At 48.4% G+C, this 20,830-nt stretch overlaps 1 protein-coding gene across 1 annotated transcript in view; it reads left to right on the top strand.

The window, feature by feature from the left end:
• HDX (highly divergent homeobox) overlaps nucleotides 1-20,830 on the top strand; it is a 65,915-nt gene that overhangs the window by 36,934 nt on the left and 8,151 nt on the right. The window contains exons 16-20 of the mRNA XM_078880395.1: nucleotides 1,012-1,089; nucleotides 3,316-3,405; nucleotides 4,811-4,891; nucleotides 13,856-13,945; nucleotides 15,347-15,427. Of these exons, the coding sequence (XP_078736521.1) occupies nucleotides 1,012-1,089; nucleotides 3,316-3,405; nucleotides 4,811-4,891; nucleotides 13,856-13,945; nucleotides 15,347-15,427 (420 nt within the window). The remainder of the gene's footprint in view (nucleotides 1-1,011; nucleotides 1,090-3,315; nucleotides 3,406-4,810; nucleotides 4,892-13,855; nucleotides 13,946-15,346; nucleotides 15,428-20,830) is intronic.

Here is a 20,830-nt window from a genome sequence, read left to right as displayed (position 1 = left end):
GACCCACGATGTCGGAGACGTAGATGTAGCACTTGGGTTCCACTTCACCCGCAGACAGCCCTGATATTCGATCGGAGCTTCCCTTTTATCCTTCTCGGCGCGGCCTGGCTCCACTCTCGGCCGCGCCTTCCTCTGGAATATTCCCGAAGGTTCTAGGCTACGTTACACCTGTTCCCTCTCTGGCTCCGCCCTTAACCACGCACCCTTCGGGAACTCTCCAGACGTTTCTCAACTATTCTTCCCGTGTCCCCTCGTTCACCTTTGGCCCACATTCCTTACCCTGGCCCATCAAGTGCTTAACCCGGTGCCAGGGTGACTCGTCCCCACCACACTCCCTTGGTGACCGACTCTGTGGCCATTACCTGCGGCGCTGGCGGAGGCTGCTATCCCCTACTCTACTCTTTGTTTTTTTTTGTAAAGTAAGGTAGGTTAAGAAAGGAAAACAAATACATTAAATCACAACATTTCGGAGGCAACACAAGCCTCGGTTCCACCTGAAGACAGAGGCTTGTGTTGCCTCCGAAACGTCGTGATTTTATTATTTTATTTTTATTAATTTTAATTTCATTTTTTACCTACGTGACTTTACCGAAAAAACTAAGAGTATGAATCCTTGCATTCACGAAAGCTTCAAATCTAGAACCGTTGTTTGTTTGAGCATGGAGACACGAAGCTGGGTCCAATTCGTCCGATTTTCGGCAGAGCAAAGCGTCAACGTCTCGATTGCAGTAATGCAAACCGTGAAGGTGATGCCTATCAGCCATTCATTTAACATGTGAAATTGGCTCGAGTTATTTACTTGAACTTGAGTACTCGTAAAGTATGTTTTGGAGGAAGATCTTTTACATGCCTTCTTGGATGAACAAACTTTTTGCGATAAGATTTCGTCCCAAATCATGCCTATTAATCCCATGAGACGCACGGAAACTACTTTAGGACGCTATCCTTCGTGTCTCTGTTGCACCGTGCTTAAGTGCACGCTTGGTATGACTCTAGCGTCACTCTTCACAGCACCTGGATGCTTCGCTGTCCGAAAAGGAAGATGCGTCTTTGAGTGAGCAACCGCTCCCTGATGACGCAGCTGAAAAGGTACCTAGTCTGGGCGTGTCCGTGTTCACACGGTGCTAGCACACCGAACTGTATCACTGCACAGATGAGCTTGGATCAATTCAAGAATAGACTCGTGGCTTTTTAACGCTGTCCAGCTCGGGGTTGCGAAAACTTTTCCATCGGCTCCATTTGTCTCTGTTTGTGACACGGAGGCAACAGGAATTATTGTAATTAACCAATGTGAATACAACTTCAGTACAGAGCTGTTTCGCTATTGGTGACTCGTCCCTGAGAAAAGCTGGAAAGGTTATTGATAGGTTGCCCGGCAGAGCTGCTAAACTACACACTTACGCCTTCCTGCTTGCTTTGCTGAGCGCTCATCTTTTCATCGATATATATAAAAGGGAAATTTGTGATTATGTGTGTCTGTTCGAAATGTTTAGCATACTTCCCGACATGCAACAAACTTGAAATTTGGCATGTGGGTAGCTTCCAGACTGTACACAATGCAAAAAGTATAAAAATAGACTTTTGTATTGGGGGGGGGGGTGCGCAATAATGGATATATTTTGCACGGCAAGTGAGCGGTGACGTCACATCCGTGATGTCACCCGCATGCGGCAGCGTCACGCAGTGTGCATGCTGACGTCACGCATCCCCCCCCCCCTACCCTCCGCGTAGGCCGTGTATTAATCCAAGACAAGAATCCAAGAAACGGGCGAAGCCGGGTAGTAAAGCTAGTTGCTAAATAAATACTTCTGAGAACAACACCGCATGGGGAAATACTATAATCCTTGCGTGTCATTTTCCATGTTCCTTATTTCAGATGCCTACAAACAAAGCATGTTTCATGAGGAAATAGACTTACACAGATAAAAACATAATTTATTTACGTTGTGTTCTTACGGAGTTTTTTTCTTTTTTTTTTGTTCCACATACTGTGAACTTTCAGCCTCTTCAGTTCCCAGATATGAAATACAACCACAGAGACCGACACAGTTGCGCTTATCTTGATCGTTTAAATGTTCCCCCAGTGTGTTTGGGAACCTCGGTGTGCGGCGTTACATTTTAAAAAGAACAACCAGTTTCCACCCCCGGTCGGGCTTGCGGCAGTGTTTTATTAGACTAGCCCAGGGTTGAGGTACAGGGTTGCCGCTGCTAAATGGCGATATTCTGATCCATTGTATGATAAAAAAAACACATCGGTCATGTCGCCCTCTACGCAAACTTACTGTTGCATTATTTCTCTTTTTTTTTTAAAATGTCCTGTGACCAGACAATATGAATGAAATAAACAACTCAATATGTTACCTAGGATGGGGCATCCTATGGTGTCCACCATGAGTTTGAAGCTTAGTTGATTTTTGGGGTAGGCCACGTCGTGATCTATCATCTGGCCAAATTTGTGTTGTGAAGACCCTTCACCACCCGACAGGCAAACTAATTTCATTCTCTAGTGTACCAGCGTTTAGTGCGCCAATTATAATTTTTTCAGCTCATTCACCGGTAGAGTTGAAGTACAATTGTCACATCAAATTTAGCAATTGGACAAGACGTTATGCTTCGAACTGCTACATCCATCTTCAGGAAAATCCAGGAAGTCAGAATAATAAAATTACGCAAAGTTAGAATGTGGATTGCGTGGCTTAACTCAAACATTTTTTTACACGGATCTTAATATTGGCTGTGAAAACCTATGTGATGAGTTTGATACTTTACTAATGAGACAGCATTTAAAGTTACGATCAAGAGCACTGGTGACATAAGTATTTCAGAAAAATGGTTTGTTCATATTCTGTGGGTCTTTCGTTGAAAGAAAATAACAAACTACGACGTTTCGATCACAACACAAGCGGTCGTCATCAGTGTTGTGATCGAAACGTAGTTTTTTATTAGTTTCTTTCTCACCTATCTAAGTGACTTTACCGAAAGACCCAAAGAATATTAATTCCTGCAGTCACGAAAGCTTTAAGTCAAGATTGAATGGTTTGTTCGTTCATTAACGCTTAATATGTAATTATTCTTCGAATAGTCATTTCGTGGAGCTAACAGAAACTGTTCGAACAACTTGGGGGGGATAAACAAACAAGAAACGATAGAGCAGATGAGATTGTCGCAGTGAATCGCCATATCAAAATCGTGACAATTCATCAAAATTGCTGGGCCGGATGAATTGTCTCATTGTGTGTGGGGTGCACCATTAGCTGTAAGACCACCCCCCCCCCCCCCACATGTTCACCCGTGTGACCGCGCCGTTCTTTGCAGAACCTTGTCGCTTCGCTCTCCGAGGAATTGTGCTTCGACCAGGGGGACGCCCCTGAGCAGTCCCCACCTCCGAGTGAAGAGGCTCACGAGGTACGTGCGAGCTTTCAGAAGAAAGAGGTTTCCCCCCCACCCTCCCCCCCCCTCCAGTGTACATCATACGGTGGCGATGGTGTAACCGGCAGCCCTCTCAACTTCCTTGCGCACAAGCTGCAGTGGAGTGTATGCTTTTATTTTTTGCGTCTCGTGAAAGAAAGAAAAAAACGCCTTTCACAACGCTGTGTACAATTCTGTTACTTGCGTCGTGAGTCATTTCAGAGACACTATTTAGGAGGTAACAACGTTTATTCTACACTTATGCAACACCGTTACACACGGGACGAATTACACCGATCTCTCACTCTTGTTACACATGGGACCACAATACACCTATCTCTCACGCATACAGGATAACTATAGTCGGGTCAGAGCAGCCAACGTGCTGTCTGACCCACGATGTCGGAGACGTAGATGTAGCACTTGGGTTCCACTTCACCCGCAGACAGCCCTGATATTCGATCGGAGCTTCCCTTTTATCCTTCTCGGCGCGGCCTGGCTCCACTCTCAGCCGCGCCTTCCTCTGGAATATTCCCGAAGGTTCCAGGCTACGTTACACCTGTTCCCTCTCTGGCTCCGCCCTTAACCACGCACCCTTCGGGAACTCTCCAGACGTTTCTCAACTATTCTTCCCGTGTCCCCTCGTTCACCTTTGGCCCACATTCCTTACCCTGGCCCATCAAGTGCTTAACCCGGTGCCAGGGTGACTCGTCCCCACCACACTCCCTCGGTGACCGACTCTGTGGCCATTACCTGCGGCGCTGGCGGAGGCTGCTATCCCCTACTCTACTCTTTGTTTTTTTCTGTAAAGTAAGGTAGGTTAAAAAAGGAAAACAAATACATTAAATCACAACATTTCGGAGGCAACACAAGCCTCGGTTCCACCTGAAGACAGAGGCTTGTGTTGCCTCCGAAACGTCGTGATTTTATTATTTTATTTTTATAATTTTAATTTCATTTTTTACCTACGTGACTTTACCGAAAGAACTAAGAGTATGAATCCTTGCATTCACGAAAGCTTCAAATCTAGAACCGTTGTTTGTTTGAGCATGGAGACACGAAGCTGGGTCTAATTCGTCCGATTTTCGGCAGAGCAAAGCGTCAAAGTCTCGATTGCAGTAATGCAAACCGTGAAGGTGATGTCCTATCAGCCATTCATTTAACATGTGAAATTGGCTCGAGTTATTTACTTGAACTTGAGTACTCGTAAAGTATGTTTTGGAGGAAGACCTTTTACATGCCTTCTTGGATGAACAAACTTTTTGCGATAAGATTTCGTCCCAAATCATGCCTATTAATCCCATGAGACGCACGGAAACTACTTTAGGACGCTATCCTTCGTGTCTCTGTTGCACCGTGCTTAAGTGCACGCTTGGTATGACTCTAGCGTCACTCTTCACAGCACCTGGATGCTTCGCTGTCCGAAAAGGAAGATGCGTCTTTGGTGAGTGAGCAACCGCTCCCTGATGACGCAGCTGAAAAGGTACCTAGTCTGGGCGTGTCCGTGTTCACACGGTGCTAACACACCGAACTGTATCACTGCACAGATGAGCTTGGATCAATTCAAGAATATACTCGTGGCTTTTTAACGCTGTCCAGCTCGGGGTTGCGAAAACTTTTCCATCGGCTCCATTTGTCTCTGTTTGTGACACGGAGGCAACAGGAATTATTGTAATTAACCAATGTGAATACAACTTCAGTACAGAGCTGTTTCGCTATTAGTGACTCGTCCCTGAGAATAGCTGGAAAGGTTATTGATAGTGTAATGCGGGCGTAAGCGACCTTCCGGATGTGACGTCACGGGGGGTGGAGTCATGTGACGTGGGTGGATGGTTCGGGTCCTTAAGCGGGTAAACCGGAAGGGGAAGTCAGTCGGGGTGTGAGCGGAAAAGAGTGAGGCCACGCGGGCGAGTGAGAAGAGGGGGGGCACCGACGGCCATCGGGAGCCAACCCCGAAGACAAGAGGAAGCTGCGGAGTGGTGTGCAGCTGCAGAGGAGACAGCCAGAAGGGCTGCGTGTTAGAGGCAGCGGTGTGGCTGCCAGGTGGAGCTGCGGAGAGAGAGAGAGAGACAGCACGAGGCTGTCAGAGCTGCGGAGGGAGAGAGGGAGACAGCACGAGGCTGTCAGAGCTGCGGAGAGAGAGAGGAGTTGCAGCGAGTACAGCCAAGGGGGGCTGTGTGAGAGAAACAGCAGCGGGGCTGCTGTTGTGAATCGGGCCGACATTGGAGTCAGCACCGTGGAGAAGCTACAGAGTAAAGACAGCCGTGTGGGTGTACAGCACGAACCGAATAAAGGACACTGAGCCAGACATCGTGGTCCAGTCGTTTATTACACTGGTGTCGGAAGTGCAACGGCATGTCGAAACAAGTGAGGAAGAAAGTTAATCCGGCGCCTGCATCGGCTTCTTCGTCCGACGACGACGAACTCCCTCCAACCACGGATCCTGTTGGGGTGGTGGAGGAGAGCCCGGCTGAGGCGACCACGGGAACGGGAGTGGAGGATGTTGGCGCGGTGGCGGGTCCGTCGACATCATCAGACGCGGATCAACGATGGCAAGCGATGGCGGTACAACTGGAGGCACTTAAGGACGTCCTGGCGCATCTATGCCATCTCGTCGCGCCAGGGACGATGGAGGACGCAGTTGGTGCTCCGCGGGCCGCCACGTTGCCTGTCCTGCCGCCGCCATTGCCCACGCGGCAAGAGGCCGCCATTTTGCGCGCTCCGGGGCGCCAAACCGCCATCTTGGCCACGCCGCGGGCCGACGCCATTTTGAATTTGCCACCACAACCACCACCATTGGAAGACGGCGGGAAGAGGTGTCGGAGTCGCCACCTTACCACGGTTAAAGAATTTTCCGTCGGTGGGGACTGGAGCGCGTTCGCCTGCCGCTTCTTGGCGGCGGTACGCACAGCAAGATGGACCGATGCGGAGGCTTTGGAGGTGTTGCCGACTCTCCTGGACGACGAATCTGTCCGATTCTTCCGTTCCATAACGACCGATAAGAAGGCAACTTTACGTGGTGTTTTTCAAGAAATGGCCGATGCTTATGAGCCACCAGATGATGCGCATCGGCGATTCGCTCAACGACAACGAGCACCAGAGGAGTCGCCCGTGGCGTTCAGGGGTGCCGTGCTGGAGCTGGCCATGGCAGCTTATCCTGAGACGCCACAGGACCTGCTCGAGCCTCTCATATTAGGGAAAATGTTGGAGCTGTCTCGGGATCTAGGGATCCCCATGCCTGTGTGTGGGCATGAGAAGCTAACTTCCCGGACGGCTGCTAAGTGTCTCGATGCGCAATTCAACCTCCGTCGCTGGAAACAAGTGACGGCGTGGACGGGGGGGCCCGTCAAAGAAGGGGATGCGCTGGGGTGGAACCCTGCGCAGGCTGTCTATGTTCCGGATGACCGGGGCCCTCAACAGCTGACGGCCGCCTCCGCTCCATGGACGGGACGCGGCGGGCCGAGACCGCGCGCGGCGCTACTAGAACGGGGCCGTCGGGAGGCAAGGCCTGCGCTTCGGCGCAACGAGGCCGAATGTTTCCGCTGCGGGCGTAGGGGCCACTACGCCAGAGACTGCTGGGCCCGCTTCCCGGCTCCGCCGCAGCAGGAGGCCTCGGCACCGGACAAGTCGGCTAAAGATCCTCCGAAACAGGCATGTCGGCACGCACCAGACACTCGGCAAGGCTTTACACCTCACCCATCACCGTCGTTGCGCCATCCTAACGTTGTGGTTAAAGCATGCCCTTCGACGGGGCCTTGTCGCTCGGTCACGCAATGGCGCAAGTTGGCACGGAGAGTCGTCGCGGCCGCTACGGGCTCGTCCACTGTACCGGGGTCTATACAAGGGGTGGACGTACGCATTTTGGTCGACTCCGGCGCGTCTGCGACTATTATTTCGGATGTCATTTTCCATCTGTTGGGCATTCCGCCGGGGGCTGTGCGTCCGGTTTATGGGTCGTGCGTCGCTGCGAACGGGGGTAGCATGGGTATCGTGGGTCAGGTGGATGCTAAGATATCTATTGGGGATGTGTCGGCCTCGGGTGTTGTGTTGATATCGAGATCTTTGGCGGTTCCTTGTTTGTTAGGCACCGATTTTTTGGCTAAGATGCCCATTTTGATCAAAATCAATGAGAATTGTAATGAACTGCCGGGGGGCCGTCAAATCTCGTTTCTGCCGTCGCCCTGGGGGCGACCTGCTTCGGCCGTACAAGTGCAGGCGCTGTCCGTCGCATCTGTGGACATCCCACCTGGTACACAGATGCTTATACCCTTGCGGTATCGGAAGCCCCTGCCTGATCGGCTAGGAGCAGTAGGGGTCTTGTTGTCACCGTCCGCCACGATAACAACCGGGTTGGCGTTAGTGGGGGCACAGACCATCGTCCAGCCGGATCAATTACCGTTTTTACAGGTGCTTAATGCGGGGGGAGAAAACGTCCGTGTCCCGGCCGGTACGGTTGTGGCACATGCCACTACGGCGTTTGCGACCCATGATTGTCCGCATAGCCGGGGAGTTGTTGCTGGGGTTTCCGAGCCAAGGAGTTCGGATGATCGTTGGGTTGCTGATTTATGTGACGGAAATTCTTCCCTGTCCATGGAGCAACGTGGTGCGCTGCGTAAATTGTTGTTGACATATTCCGATGATTTGGATTTGGGACGCACTTCGTTGCTTTACCATCACATTGAGACGGGCGATGCTGCCCCTATTCGATTAAATTCGCATCGGATGAGTCCTGCGGAGCGAGAACACGTACGGGGGGCAGTGGAAGACATGTTGGCTGCGGACATTATATCGCCATCAAACAGCCCATGGGGCGCTCCGGTCGTCTTGGTTAAGAAGAAGGATGGCAAATTGCGATTTTGTGTTGATTTCCACAAATTGAATAAGATATCGGTGGCAGATGCGTACCCCCTGCCGCGTATGGATGACTCCCTCGACGCATTGTCGGGGGCTAAGTTCTTTTCCACACTGGACCTCTTATCGGGATTTTGGCAGCTTCCCCTTGACGAGTCCTCACGGGAGAAAACCGCATTCCGTACGCCGCAGGGGTTATTTCAATTCAACTGTCTCCCGATGGGATTGAATGCGGCCCCTGCTACATTTCAAAGATTGATGGAGCTCGTTTTGACGGGGTTGCAGTGGGAGACGTGTCTTATATATTTGGACGATATTATTGTCTTCAGCCGCACATTTGATGAACATTTGACGCGGCTGGAGACAGTGTTCACGAGGATGCGTTCTGCCAAATTGAAATTCAAACCAAAGAAATGTCACCTACTGCAACGGTCCGTCCGCTATTTGGGGCACATTGTGAGTGCTGAAGGAGTGTCCACGGATCCGGAAAAGACGGCGTGCGTCCGGGATTGGCCGACTCCGGCCACCGTGGGGGATGTTCGACGGTTTTTGGGATTTGCCTCGTATTACCGAAGATTTGTGCCGGGTTTTGCGACGATTGCGAGGCCCTTGCATCTCTTTACGGGTAAAGGACGGAAGTTTGTTTGGGGACAGCCGGAGGAGGCGGCCTTTCGGAGTCTGCGTGATCTATTGGCCACGGCCCCAACATTGGATTATCCCGATTTCGATCACCCATTCATTCTTGATACGGACGCGAGTGACACAGGTATTGGGGCGGTATTATCACAGTCTAAAGGGGGTGTAGAGCGTGTCGTGGCGTATGGTAGCCGAGTCTTGTCTCCTGCGGAAACCCGCTACTGTGTCACTCGCAGAGAACTATTGGCGGTTGTTTTTTTCCTACGGCAATTTCGACCATACCTCTACGGTCGTTCTTTTATTGTGCGTACGGATCATGCGGCCTTGCAATATGCCCTTAAAATTGACCAGCCATCCGGACAGTTGGCACGTTGGTTGGACACGCTACAGGAATTTTCCTTCCAAATTCAACATCGGAAGGGAGTGCGCCATGCGAACGCTGACGCACTTTCCAGATTACCGTGGCGCGCCCCTTGTAAATGTGAGTCGGGGACGCATAGGTGTTCGCCGATTCCAAACCCCCCTCAGCCGCTTGCGTGGGCCGTCGAGAAGTCGGACACTCCGATGGAACCGGGACCGGCTGACGGGGTTTTGAATCTGCCGCGGTCTGTCTGGATCCGGGAACAGATGATGGATGAGTCGTTGGTGTCCTTGCGGAAGCGGTCTGCTAGGGACAATGGGAGTCCGAGTATGGCTATGGGGCCACAAACCGCTCTCCGAGATGGTCTGCTTATGTGGCGGGAGGGGTTCCAGGAACGTTGGCGCCTGGTGGTACCAACGTCCTTGCGATTCGAGTTGATTAGAACCCTCCATTGTGACACTCTCTTACATTTAGGGGTGCAGAAGACCTTGTTGACGTTGCAACGTCATTATTTTTGGCACGGCATGGCGACAGATGTCGTAGGGCACGTGCGCGCGTGCCCTGCGTGTGCACGACGTAAGCCGCCGAAACATCCTTACGTGCCGCCTCTCCAGTCGATTCAGGTGTCTCGAGTCAATGAATTGGTGGCACTGGACATATTGGGACCTTTTCCACCATCGGCGAGGGGTAATAAATATTTGCTGGTAGGGGTTGAGTACCTCTCCCGTTGGCCGATGGCCTGGCCGTTGCCCGATCAGTCGGCCGCGGCCATTACCGACGCCTTTTTGTTTGGGTATATTATGGATAAGGGGGCGCCTGAGAGACTCCTCACGGACCAGGGCAGGAATTTCTCTTCTAAATTATTGGTGGAAGTGTGCGCGGGCCTTGGGACTAAGAAAGTACGGACATCCCCATACCATCCGCAGACGGATGGTATGGTTGAACGGCTGAACAGGACATTGTCTGCCATGCTTTGCCATACCGTGAGTGAACAACAATCAGATTGGGATCTGCACATCCCCGGGGTGCTTTCGGCGTACAGGATGACGCCTCATGCGGCTACAGGATATTCGCCGTTTTACCTTATGTATGGTCGGGAAAACGTGCCGCCGGTGGATGTGCAATTGGGAACTGGGGTGAAGGGACCTCGTAAACCACTTCCTGAATACATTCAGGACACGGTTCGCCGAGTCACGGAGGCGCGGGAGAATGCCCGCGTGGCTACGGCCAAAGCCCAGGCCCGGAACGAGCGATATGCGCGACGGTCCGAGGGGGAGTGCCCTTGGAAGGTTGGGGACCTAGCCTGGCTTCATTGTCCACAGGTACGTCCGGGAACCTCGCCGAAATTGCACAAACCCTGGCATGGTCCCGTACGCCTCATTGCGGTTCCCAACCCACAGTCAGCACGCGTCCAAATTGGGTCTCGTCGCTGGGTTGTGCATACGTCGCGCTTGAAACCATATGTTGCTCCCTTACATGATGCGTCATCCCCCAATGTTGCCTTGCCGGGGTCTGTTGCTGCTGACTCTCCCCTGCCTGCATCCATTGATCTTGCTAGAGCGCCTGTCGTACCTGTTCCAGACAGGCCGGCCGTGACATTGCGGGGGACGAGGGGCCCTGCTCGGAGGACGCCTGCCAGGTCTGCGGGACCTTCGAGCCCTGCAGCCCTTCCGACCCAGCTGCGGGCACGGTCACAGGACAAGCCCAAGACTAACTCTTTAGGGACACGGGACGTCGGTGGACTTCCAGCTGCGACAGGGGGATTACCCCCTGTCATTCCTCGACTTTCATCGCGTTCCCGTTCTGCGAGTGGGCCGCCGACCGTCCGGGACGGGCCGGCGACCCGCACACGTTCCAAATCGCTTACGTTTCGTTGATTGTTGCTGTGTTGTTATTTTTTTTTCTTACAGTTGTATTTATTGCATGCTTTTTGTACGTTCGTTGATGTTAATTGCGTTGTTGTTGTTGTTCTTGCTGTTACATTGTATGCTTAGTGTCCTTTAGGGGGGGAAGCTCGGTTCGCCGCATTACGATTTGCTATTGGTCAGCCGAGGTCGGCTGGGATTTTTCTACGGGGGAGGGTGGTGTAATGCGGGCGTAAGCGACCTTCCGGATGTGACGTCACGGGGGGTGGAGTCATGTGACGTGGGTGGAAGGTTGGGGTCCTTAAGCGGGTAAACCGGAAGGGGAAGTCAGTCGGGGTGTGAGCGGAAAAGAGTGAGGCCACGCGGGCGAGTGAGAAGAGGGGGGGCACCGACGGCCATCGGGAGCCAACCCCGAAGACAAGAGGAAGCTGCGGAGTGGTGTGCAGCTGCAGAGGAGACAGCCAGAAGGGCTGCGTGTTAGAGGCAGCGGTGTGGCTGCCAGGTGGAGCTGCGGAGAGAGAGAGAGACAGCACGAGGCTGTCAGAGCTGCGGAGCGAGAGAGGGAGACAGCACGAGGCTGTCAGAGCTGCGGAGAGAGAGAGGAGTTGCAGCGAGTACAGCCAAGGGGGGCTGTGTGAGAGAAACAGCAGCGGGGCTGCTGTTGTGAATCGGGCCGACATTGGAGTCAGCACCGTGGAGAAGCTACAGAGTAAAGACAGCCGTGTGGGTGTACAGCACGAACCGAATAAAGGACACGGAGCCAGACATCGTGGTCCAGTCGTTTATTACAATAGGTTGCCCGGCAGAGCTGCTAAACTACACACTTACGCCTTCCTGCTTGCTTTGCTGAGCGCTCATCTTTTCATCGATATATATAAAAGGGAAATTTGTGATTATGTGTGTCTGTTCGAAATGTTTAGCATACTTCCCGACATGCAACAAACTTGAAATTTGGCATGTGGTTGCTTCCAGACTGTACACAATGCAAAAAGTATAAAAATAGACTTTTGTATTGGGGGGGGGTGCGCAATAATGGATATATTTTGCACGGCAAGTGAGCGGTGACGTCACATCCGTGATGTCACCCGCATGCGGCAGCGTCACGCAGTGTGCCTGCTGACGTCACGCATCCCCCCCCCTACCCTCCGCGTAGGCCGTGTATTAATCCAAGACAAGAATCCAAGAAACGGGCGAAGCCGGGTAGTAAAGCTAGTTGCTAAATAAATACTTCTGAGAACAACACCGCATGGGGAAATACTATAATCCTTGCGTGTCATTTTCCATGTTCCTTATTTCAGATGCCTACAAACAAAGCATGTTTCATGAGGAAATAGACTTACACAGATAAAAACATAATTTATTTACGTTGTGTTCTTACGGAGTTTTTTTCTTTTTTTTTTGTTCCACATACTGTGAACTTTCAGCCTCTTCAGTTCCCAGATATGAAATACAACCACAGAGACCGACACAGTTGCGCTTATCTTGAGCGTTTAAATGTTCCCCCAGTGTGTTTGGGAACCTCGGTGTGCGGTGTTACATTTTAAAAAGAACAACCAGTTTCCACCCCCGGTCGGGCTTGCGGCAGTGTTTTATTAGACTAGCCCAGGGTTGAGGTACAGGGTTGCCGCTGCTAAATGGCGATATTCTGATCCATTGTATGATAAAAAAAACACATCGGTCATGTCGCCCTCTACGCAAACTTACTGTTGCATTATTTCTCTTTTTTTTTTAAATGTCCTGTGACCAGACAATATGAATGAAATAAACAACTCAATATGTTACCTAGGATGGGGCATCCTATGGTGTCCACCATGAGTTTGAAACTTAGTTGATTTTTGGGTTAGGCCACGTCGTGATCTATCATCTGGCCAAATTTGTGTTATGAAGACCCTTCACCACCACACAGGCAAACTAATTTCATTCTCTAGTGTACCAGCGTTTAGTGCGCCAATTATAATTTTTTCAGCTCATTCACCGGTAGAGTTGAAGTACAATTGTCACATCAAATTTAGCAATTGGACAAGACGTTATGCTTCGAACTGCTACATCCATCTTCAGGAAAATCCAGGAAGTCAGAATAATAAAATTACACAAAGTTAAAATGTGGATTGCGTGGCTTAACTCAAACATTTTTTTACACGGATCTTAATATTGGCTGTGAAAACCTATGTGATGAGTTTGATACTTTACTAATGAGACAGCATTTAAAGTTACGATCAAGAGCATTGGTGACATAAGTATTTCAGAAAAATGGTTTGTTCATATTCTGTGGGTCTTTCGTTGAAAGAAAATAACAAACTACGACGTTTCGATCACAACACAAGCGATCGTCATCAGTGATGTGATCGAAACATAGTTTTTTATTAGTTTCTTTCTCACCTATCTAAGTGACTTTACCGAAAGACCCAAAGAATATTAATTCCTGCAGTCACGAAAGCTTTAAGTCAAGATTGATTGGTGTGTTCGTTCATTAACGCTTAATATGTAATTATTTTTCGAATAGTCATTTCGTGGAGCTAACAGAAACTGTTCCAACAACTTGGGGGGGATAAACAAACAAGAAACGATAGAGCAGATGAGATTGTCGCAGTGAATCGCCATATCAAAATCGTGACAATTCATCAAAATTGCTGGGCTGGATGAATTGTCTCATTGTGTGTGGGGTGCACCATTAGCTGTAAGACCCCCCCCCCCCCCCACGTGTTCACCCGTGTGACCGCGCCGTTCTTTGCAGAACCTTGTCGCTTCGCTCTCCGAGGAATTGTGCTTCGACCAGGGGGACGCCCCTGAGCAGTCCCCACCTCCGAGTGAAGAGGCTCACGAGGTACGTGCGAGCTTTCAGAAGAAAGAGGTTTCCCCCCACCCTCCCCCCCCCCTCCAGTGTACATCATACAGTGGCGATGGTGTAACCGGCAGCCCTCTCAACTTCCTTGCGCACAAGCTGCAGTGGAGTGTATGCTTTTATTTTTTGCGTCTCGTGAAAGAAAGAAAAATGCCTTTCACAACACTGTGTACAATTCTGTTACTTGCGTCGTGAGTCATTTCAGAGACACTTTAGGAGGTAACAACGTTTATTCTACACTTATGCAACACCGTTACACACGGGACGAATTACACCGATCTCTCACTCTTGTTACACATGGGACCACAATACACCGATCTCTCACGCATACAGGATAACTATAGTCGGGTCAGAGCAGCCAACGTGCTGTCTGACCCACGATGTCGGAGACGTAGATGTAGCACTTGGGTTCCACTTCACCCGCAGACAGCCCTGATATTCGATCGGAGCTTGCCTTGTATCCTTCTCGGCGCGGCCTGGCTCCACCCTCGGCCGCGCCTTCCTCTGGAATATTCCCGAAGGTTCCAGGCTACGTTACACCTGTTCCCTCTCTGGCTCCGCCCTTAACCACGCACCCTTCGGGAACTCTCCAGACGTTTCTCAACTATTCTTCCCGTGTCCCCTCGTTCACCTTTGGCCCACATTCCTTACCCTGGCCCATCAAGTGCTTAACCCGGTGCCAGGGTGACTCGTCCTCACCACACTCCCTCGGTGACCGACTCTGTGGCCATTACCTGCGGCGCTGGCGGAGGCTGCTATCCCCTACTCTACTCTTTGTTTTTTTCTGTAAAGTAAGGTAGGTTAAAAAAGGAAAACAAATACATTAAATCACAACATTTCGGAGGCAACACAAGCCTCGGTTCCACCTGAAGACAGAGGCTTGTGTTGCCTCCGAAACGTCGTGATTTTATTATTTTATTTTTATTAATTTTAATTTCATTTTTTACCTACGTGACTTTACCGAAAAAACTAAGAGTATGAATCCTTGCATTCACGAAAGCTTCAAATCTAGAGCCGTTGTTTGTTTGAGCATGGAGACACGAAGCTGGGTCCAATTCGTCCGATTTTCGGCAGAGCAAAGCGTCAACGTCTCGATTGCAGTAATGCACACCGTGAAGGTGATGCCTATCAGCCATTCATTTAACATGTGAAATTGGCTCGAGTTATTTACTTGAACTTGAGTACTCGTAAAGTATGTTTTGGAGGAAGACCTTTTACATGCCTTCTTGGATGAACAAACTATTTGCGATAAGATTTCGTCCCAAATCATGCCTATTAATCCCACGAGACGCACGGAAACTACTTTAGGACGCTATCCTTCGTGTCTCTGTTGCACCGTGCTTAAGTGCACGCTTGGTATGACTCTAGCGTCACTCTTCACAGCACCTGGATGCTTCGCTGTCCGAAAAGGAAGATGCGTCTTTGGTGAGTGAGCAACCGCTCCCTGATGACGCAGCTGAAAAGGTACCTAGTCTGGGCGTGTCCGTGTTCACACGGTGCTAACACACCGAACTGTATCACTGCACAGATGAGCTTGGATCAATTCAAGAATAGACTCGTGGCTTTTTAACGCTGTCCAGCTCGGGGTTGCGAAAACTTTTCCATCGGCTCCATTTGTCTCTGTTTGTGACACGGAGGCAACAGGAATTATTGTAATTAACCAATGTGAATACAACTTCAGTACAGAGCTGTTTCGCTATTGGTGACTCGTCCCTGAGAAAAGCTGGAAAGGTTATTGATAGGTTGCCCAGCAGAGCTGCTAAACTACACACTTACGCCTTCCTGCTTGCTTTGCTGAGCGCTCATCTTTTCATCGATATATATAAAAGGGAAATTTGTGATTATGTGTGTCTGTTCGAAATGTTTAGCATACTTCCCGACATGCAACAAACTTGAAATTTGGCATGTGGGTAGCTTCCAGACTGTACACAATGCAAAAAGTATAAAAATAGACTTTTGTATTGGGGGGGGGGTGCGCAATAATGGATATATTTTGCACGGCAAGTGAGCGGTGACGTCACATCCGTGATGTCACCCGCATGCGGCAGCGTCACGCAGTGTGCCTGCTGACGTCACGCATCCCCCCCCCCTACCCTCCGCGTAGGCCGTGTATTAATCCAAGACAAGAATCCAAGAAACGGGCGAAGCCGGGTAGTAAAGCTAGTTGCTAAATAAATACTTCTGAGAACAACACCGCATGGGGAAATACTATAATCCTTGCGTGTCATTTTCCATGTTCCTTATTTCAGATGCCTACAAACAAAGCATGTTTCATGAGGATATAGACTTACACATTTCGATTTAAACCTTTCGTGACTGCAGGGATTCATCTTCTTGGTTCTTTCGGTAAAGTCACGTAGAAGGGAAGTAATCAAATAATAAAAATAAAACATAATAAAATGAAATAATTCTCACGACGTTTTGGCTACAACGCAAGCAGCCGTCTTCAGGTGAAGAATGAGACACTACCAAGCTAGGAGCTTATATATAAACTGGGTTGGAGGTGGAAGAGCGCCTTAACAAAAAGAATGTGCATATGAAGAGGAATTTAGCATATTCATGGCAAATGCGTAGGAGGTGGGCGGGGGGGGGGGTTTCAAAGTCATATTATGCCCATGCATTATGCAGGATCAGCAGCACCAAGGGGGGGTGCAGGGAGTAGCATTAACAAAGGAAAGGAATGTTATTGATATGTAGCTGCAGTTACTAAACAACCACGTAGAAAACTGAAGTATAAACTACATAAAAAAAACTAAAGTATAAACTGCATAGCACCATCAGTATACTTACTATACTCTACAATAAGCTGAGTTACTAACAGCAAGTAAAACATTACAATTCTACGTCGTAAAAATTATATAATATGCTTCCATCTAAACTTTATTCTCTTACATCACACGAGCATATACCGTACTATATACTGCCATAGATAAACCCAACATTAAATTATATACTGTATTACTATAAACCACCCTATACCTTATACATTTCAACATAACACTATGTATTATTCTACCCACCCTAATGTGTATCGAAATGGTTTATTACGTCCTTCCAATGATTGCTAAGCCAGAATCCATCTTCTCGGTTAAAATTGTCCCTGTGTTTGTATATGTGGATCGCCTCATGAACGAATCTCTCATGATAGCCAGATGGCTTGCAGAGAACCTCTGTCTTGGAGAAGTCAATGTCATGTGAGCCCACTGAGTTGTAACAGTGATCTGCCACGGCTGAGGTGTTTGTCCTACCGTGTTTCAGGTCAGCTTTATGTTCACGGATGCGGTCCGAGACATGTCGTTTGGTTTCCCCAATGTAACTGCTACCACAGAGGCAACTTAGTTTGTAGACACCAGGGTACTGTATGTCTGGAACCACATCTTTTACAGACGGTACCAGATCACGGATTTTATGTACTGTGTTGAATCGGACCTGGATCTTGTGTTTAATCAGGATTTTGGAGATCTTTTTTGTGACCCCAGCAATGTAGGGTAAGGTGATGGTCTTGAAAGGCTCCTCAACAGGATCCTTCTTGATGGTTGGAGTGATGGCTTTGCGGATTGTGTAGTCGAAATCTCTGCAACCCTCAAAAACGCTAAGATGCCAGCTAGCAACATCAGCAAAGATGAGCGTTTTGAATTAGCTCAATTAAAAAAGAGAGATGACATTGTCATCCTCTCAGCCGACAAAGGCAATGCCACTGTCATCATGGACAAAATAGAATACAACAACAAAATTCAAGAACTACTCAACGATGGCAGCTATACAAAAATAAAAAGAGACCCCACCAACAGCCTCGTCACTAAAACCAACAAAATCATTTCTGATTCAACCGCATTATTTGATCAGACCAAACAGTTCTCGTTGAAACCTTCTGCAGCCAGGCCACCAAGATTATACGGCTTGCCAAAGATACATAAAGAAGATACACCTCTTCGTCCTATTGTCTCTACTATCAACTCCCCCACCTATAAATTGGCTCGTTTTTTGTCTGAAATCCTACGGCCTTTCACTGGAAAAACCACCTCTGCAGTACTAAACTCTACTGACCTGGTATCGACAATCAAGGGGATTGCCCTGTCCCCAGACGACCTGCTTGTCAGTTTTGATGTGGTTTCCTTATTCACCAAGGTTCCTGTACCTGACACCATCGCAATCATTGAAGACTTGGTTCATCAAGGACTGAATGCTGGGGTACCCCCACTGGTGAGACACTGCTTAACCAATACATACTTCACTTGGAATGAAACTTTCTACAAGCAAATTGAGGGCACCCCAATGGGCTCCCCCCTATCTCCGGTTGTAGCCAACATCTTCATGGAGAAATTTGAGACGGACGCCATCCAGACTGCCACTCTACGCCTGACCTTATGGAAGAGGTACGTAGACGACACTTTTGTCATCTGGCCACATGGCCGGCCTGCTCTAGACCAATTTCTCGACCACATCAATTCCATACACCCAGCCATCAGATTCACCATGGAAGTCGAAAATGATGGCAAGCTACCCTTTTTGGATGTCCTAATCAAAAGGAGACCTGATGGTTAAATGAGCCACTCTGTCTACAGGAAAGGCACCCATACGGATGCTTATCTAAAACCGGATTCCCACCACCATCCATCCCAGAAGAATTCTCTCATCAAGACTCTATATCATAGAGCCCAATGCATCTCCGACCATGAACACATTTCCAGTGAACTCAAACACGTACGCCAAGCTCTTAAGGCTAATGGTTACTCCGACTACACAATCCGCAAAGCCATCACTCCAACCATCAAGAAGGATCCTGTTGAGGAGCCTTTCAAGACCATCACCTTACCCTACATTGCTGGGGTCACAAAAAAGATCTCCAAAATCCTGATTAAACACAAGATCCAGGTCCGATTCAACACAGTACATAAAATCCGTGATCTGGTACCGTCTGTAAAAGATGTGGTTCCAGACATACAGTACCCTGGTGTCTACAAACTAAGTTGCCTCTGTGGTAGCAGTTACATTGGGGAAACCAAACGACATGTCTCGGACCGTATCCGTGAACATAAAGCTGACCTGAAACACGGTAGGACAAACACCTCAGCCGTGGCAGATCACTGTTACAACTCAGTGGGCTCACATGACATTGACTTCTCCAAGACAGAGGTTCTCTGCAAGCCATCTGGCTATCATGAGAGATTCGTTCATGAGGCGATCCACATATACAAACACAGAGACAATTTTAACCGAGAAGATGGGTTCTGGCTTAGCAATCATTGGAAGGACGTAATAAACCATTTCGATACACATTAGGGTGGGTAGAATAATACATAGTGTTATGTTGAAATGTATAAGGTATAGGGTGGTTTATAGTAATACAGTATATAATTTAATGTTGGGTTTATCTATGGCAGTATATAGTACGGTATATGCTCGTGTGATGTAAGAGAATAAAGTTTAGATGGAAGCATATTATATAATTTTTACGACGTAGAATTGTAATGTTTTACTTGCTGTTAGTAACTCAGCTTATTGTAGAGTATAGTAAGTATACTGATGGTGCTATGCAGTTTATACTTTAGTTTTTTTTATGTAGTTTATACTTCAGTTTTCTACGTGGTTGTTTAGTAACTGCAGCTACATATCAATAACATTCCTTTCCTTTGTTAATGCTACTCCCTGCACCCCCCCTTGGTGCTGCTGATCCTGCATAATGCATGGGCATAATATGACTTTGAAACCCCCCCCCCCGCCCACCTTCTACGCATTTGCCATGAATATGCTAAATTCCTCTTCATATGCACATTCTTTTTGTTAAGGCGCTCTTCCACCTCCAACCCAGTTTATATATAAGCTCCTAGCTTGGTAGTGTCTCATTCTTCACCTGAAGACGGCTGCTTGCGTTGTAGCCGAAACGTCGTGAGAATTATTTCATTTTATTATGTTTTATTTTTATTATTTTATTACTTCCCTTCTACGTGACTTTACCGAAAGAACCAAGAAGATAGACTTACACAGATAAAAACATAATTTATTTACGTTGTGTTCTTACGGAGTTTTTTTTTGTTCCACATACTGTGAACTTTCAGCCTCTTCAGTTCCCAGATATGAAATACAACCACAGAGACCGACACAGTTGCGCTTATCTTGATCGTTTAAATGTTCCCCCAGTGTGTTTGGGAACCTCGGTGTGCGGCGTTACATTTTTAAAAGAACAACCAGTTTCCACCCCCGGTCGGGCTTGCGGCAGTGTTTTATTAGACTAGCCCAGGGTTGAGGTACAGGGTTGCCGCTGCTAAATGGCGATATTCTGATCCATTGTATGATAAAAAAAACACATCGGTCATGTCGCCCTCTACGCAAACTTACTGTTGCATTATTTCTCTTTTTTTTTAAATGTCCTGTGACCAGACAATATGAATGAAATAAACAACTCAATATGTTACCTAGGATGGGGCATCCTATGGTGTCCACCATGAGTTTGAAGCTTAGTTGATTTTTGGGTTAGGCCACGTCGTGATCTATCATCTGGCCAAATTTGTGTTGTGAAGACCCTTCACCACCCGACAGGCAAACTAATTTCATTCTCTAGTGTACCAGCGTTTAGTGCGCCAATTATAATTTTTTCAGCTCATTCACCGGTAGAGTTGAAGTACAATTGTCACATCAAATTTAGCAATTGGACAAGACGTTATGCTTCGAACTGCTACATCCATCTTCAGGAAAATCCAGGAAGTCAGAATAATAAAATTACGCAAAGTTAGAATGTGGATTGCGTGGCTTAACTCAAACATTTTTTTACACGGATCTTAATATTGGCTGTGAAAACCTATGTGATGAGTTTGATACTTTACTAATGAGACGGCATTTAAAGTTACGATCTAGAGCACTGGTGAC

The sequence above is a fragment of the Lampetra fluviatilis genome, chromosome 57 (genome assembly GCF_964198595.1).
Source record: "Lampetra fluviatilis chromosome 57, kcLamFluv1.1, whole genome shotgun sequence".
NCBI classification, from domain to species: Eukaryota; Metazoa; Chordata; class Hyperoartia; order Petromyzontiformes; family Petromyzontidae; genus Lampetra; species Lampetra fluviatilis.
Note: the sequence above shows the minus strand (reverse complement) of the source record. Positions and strands in the feature narration are given on the sequence as shown.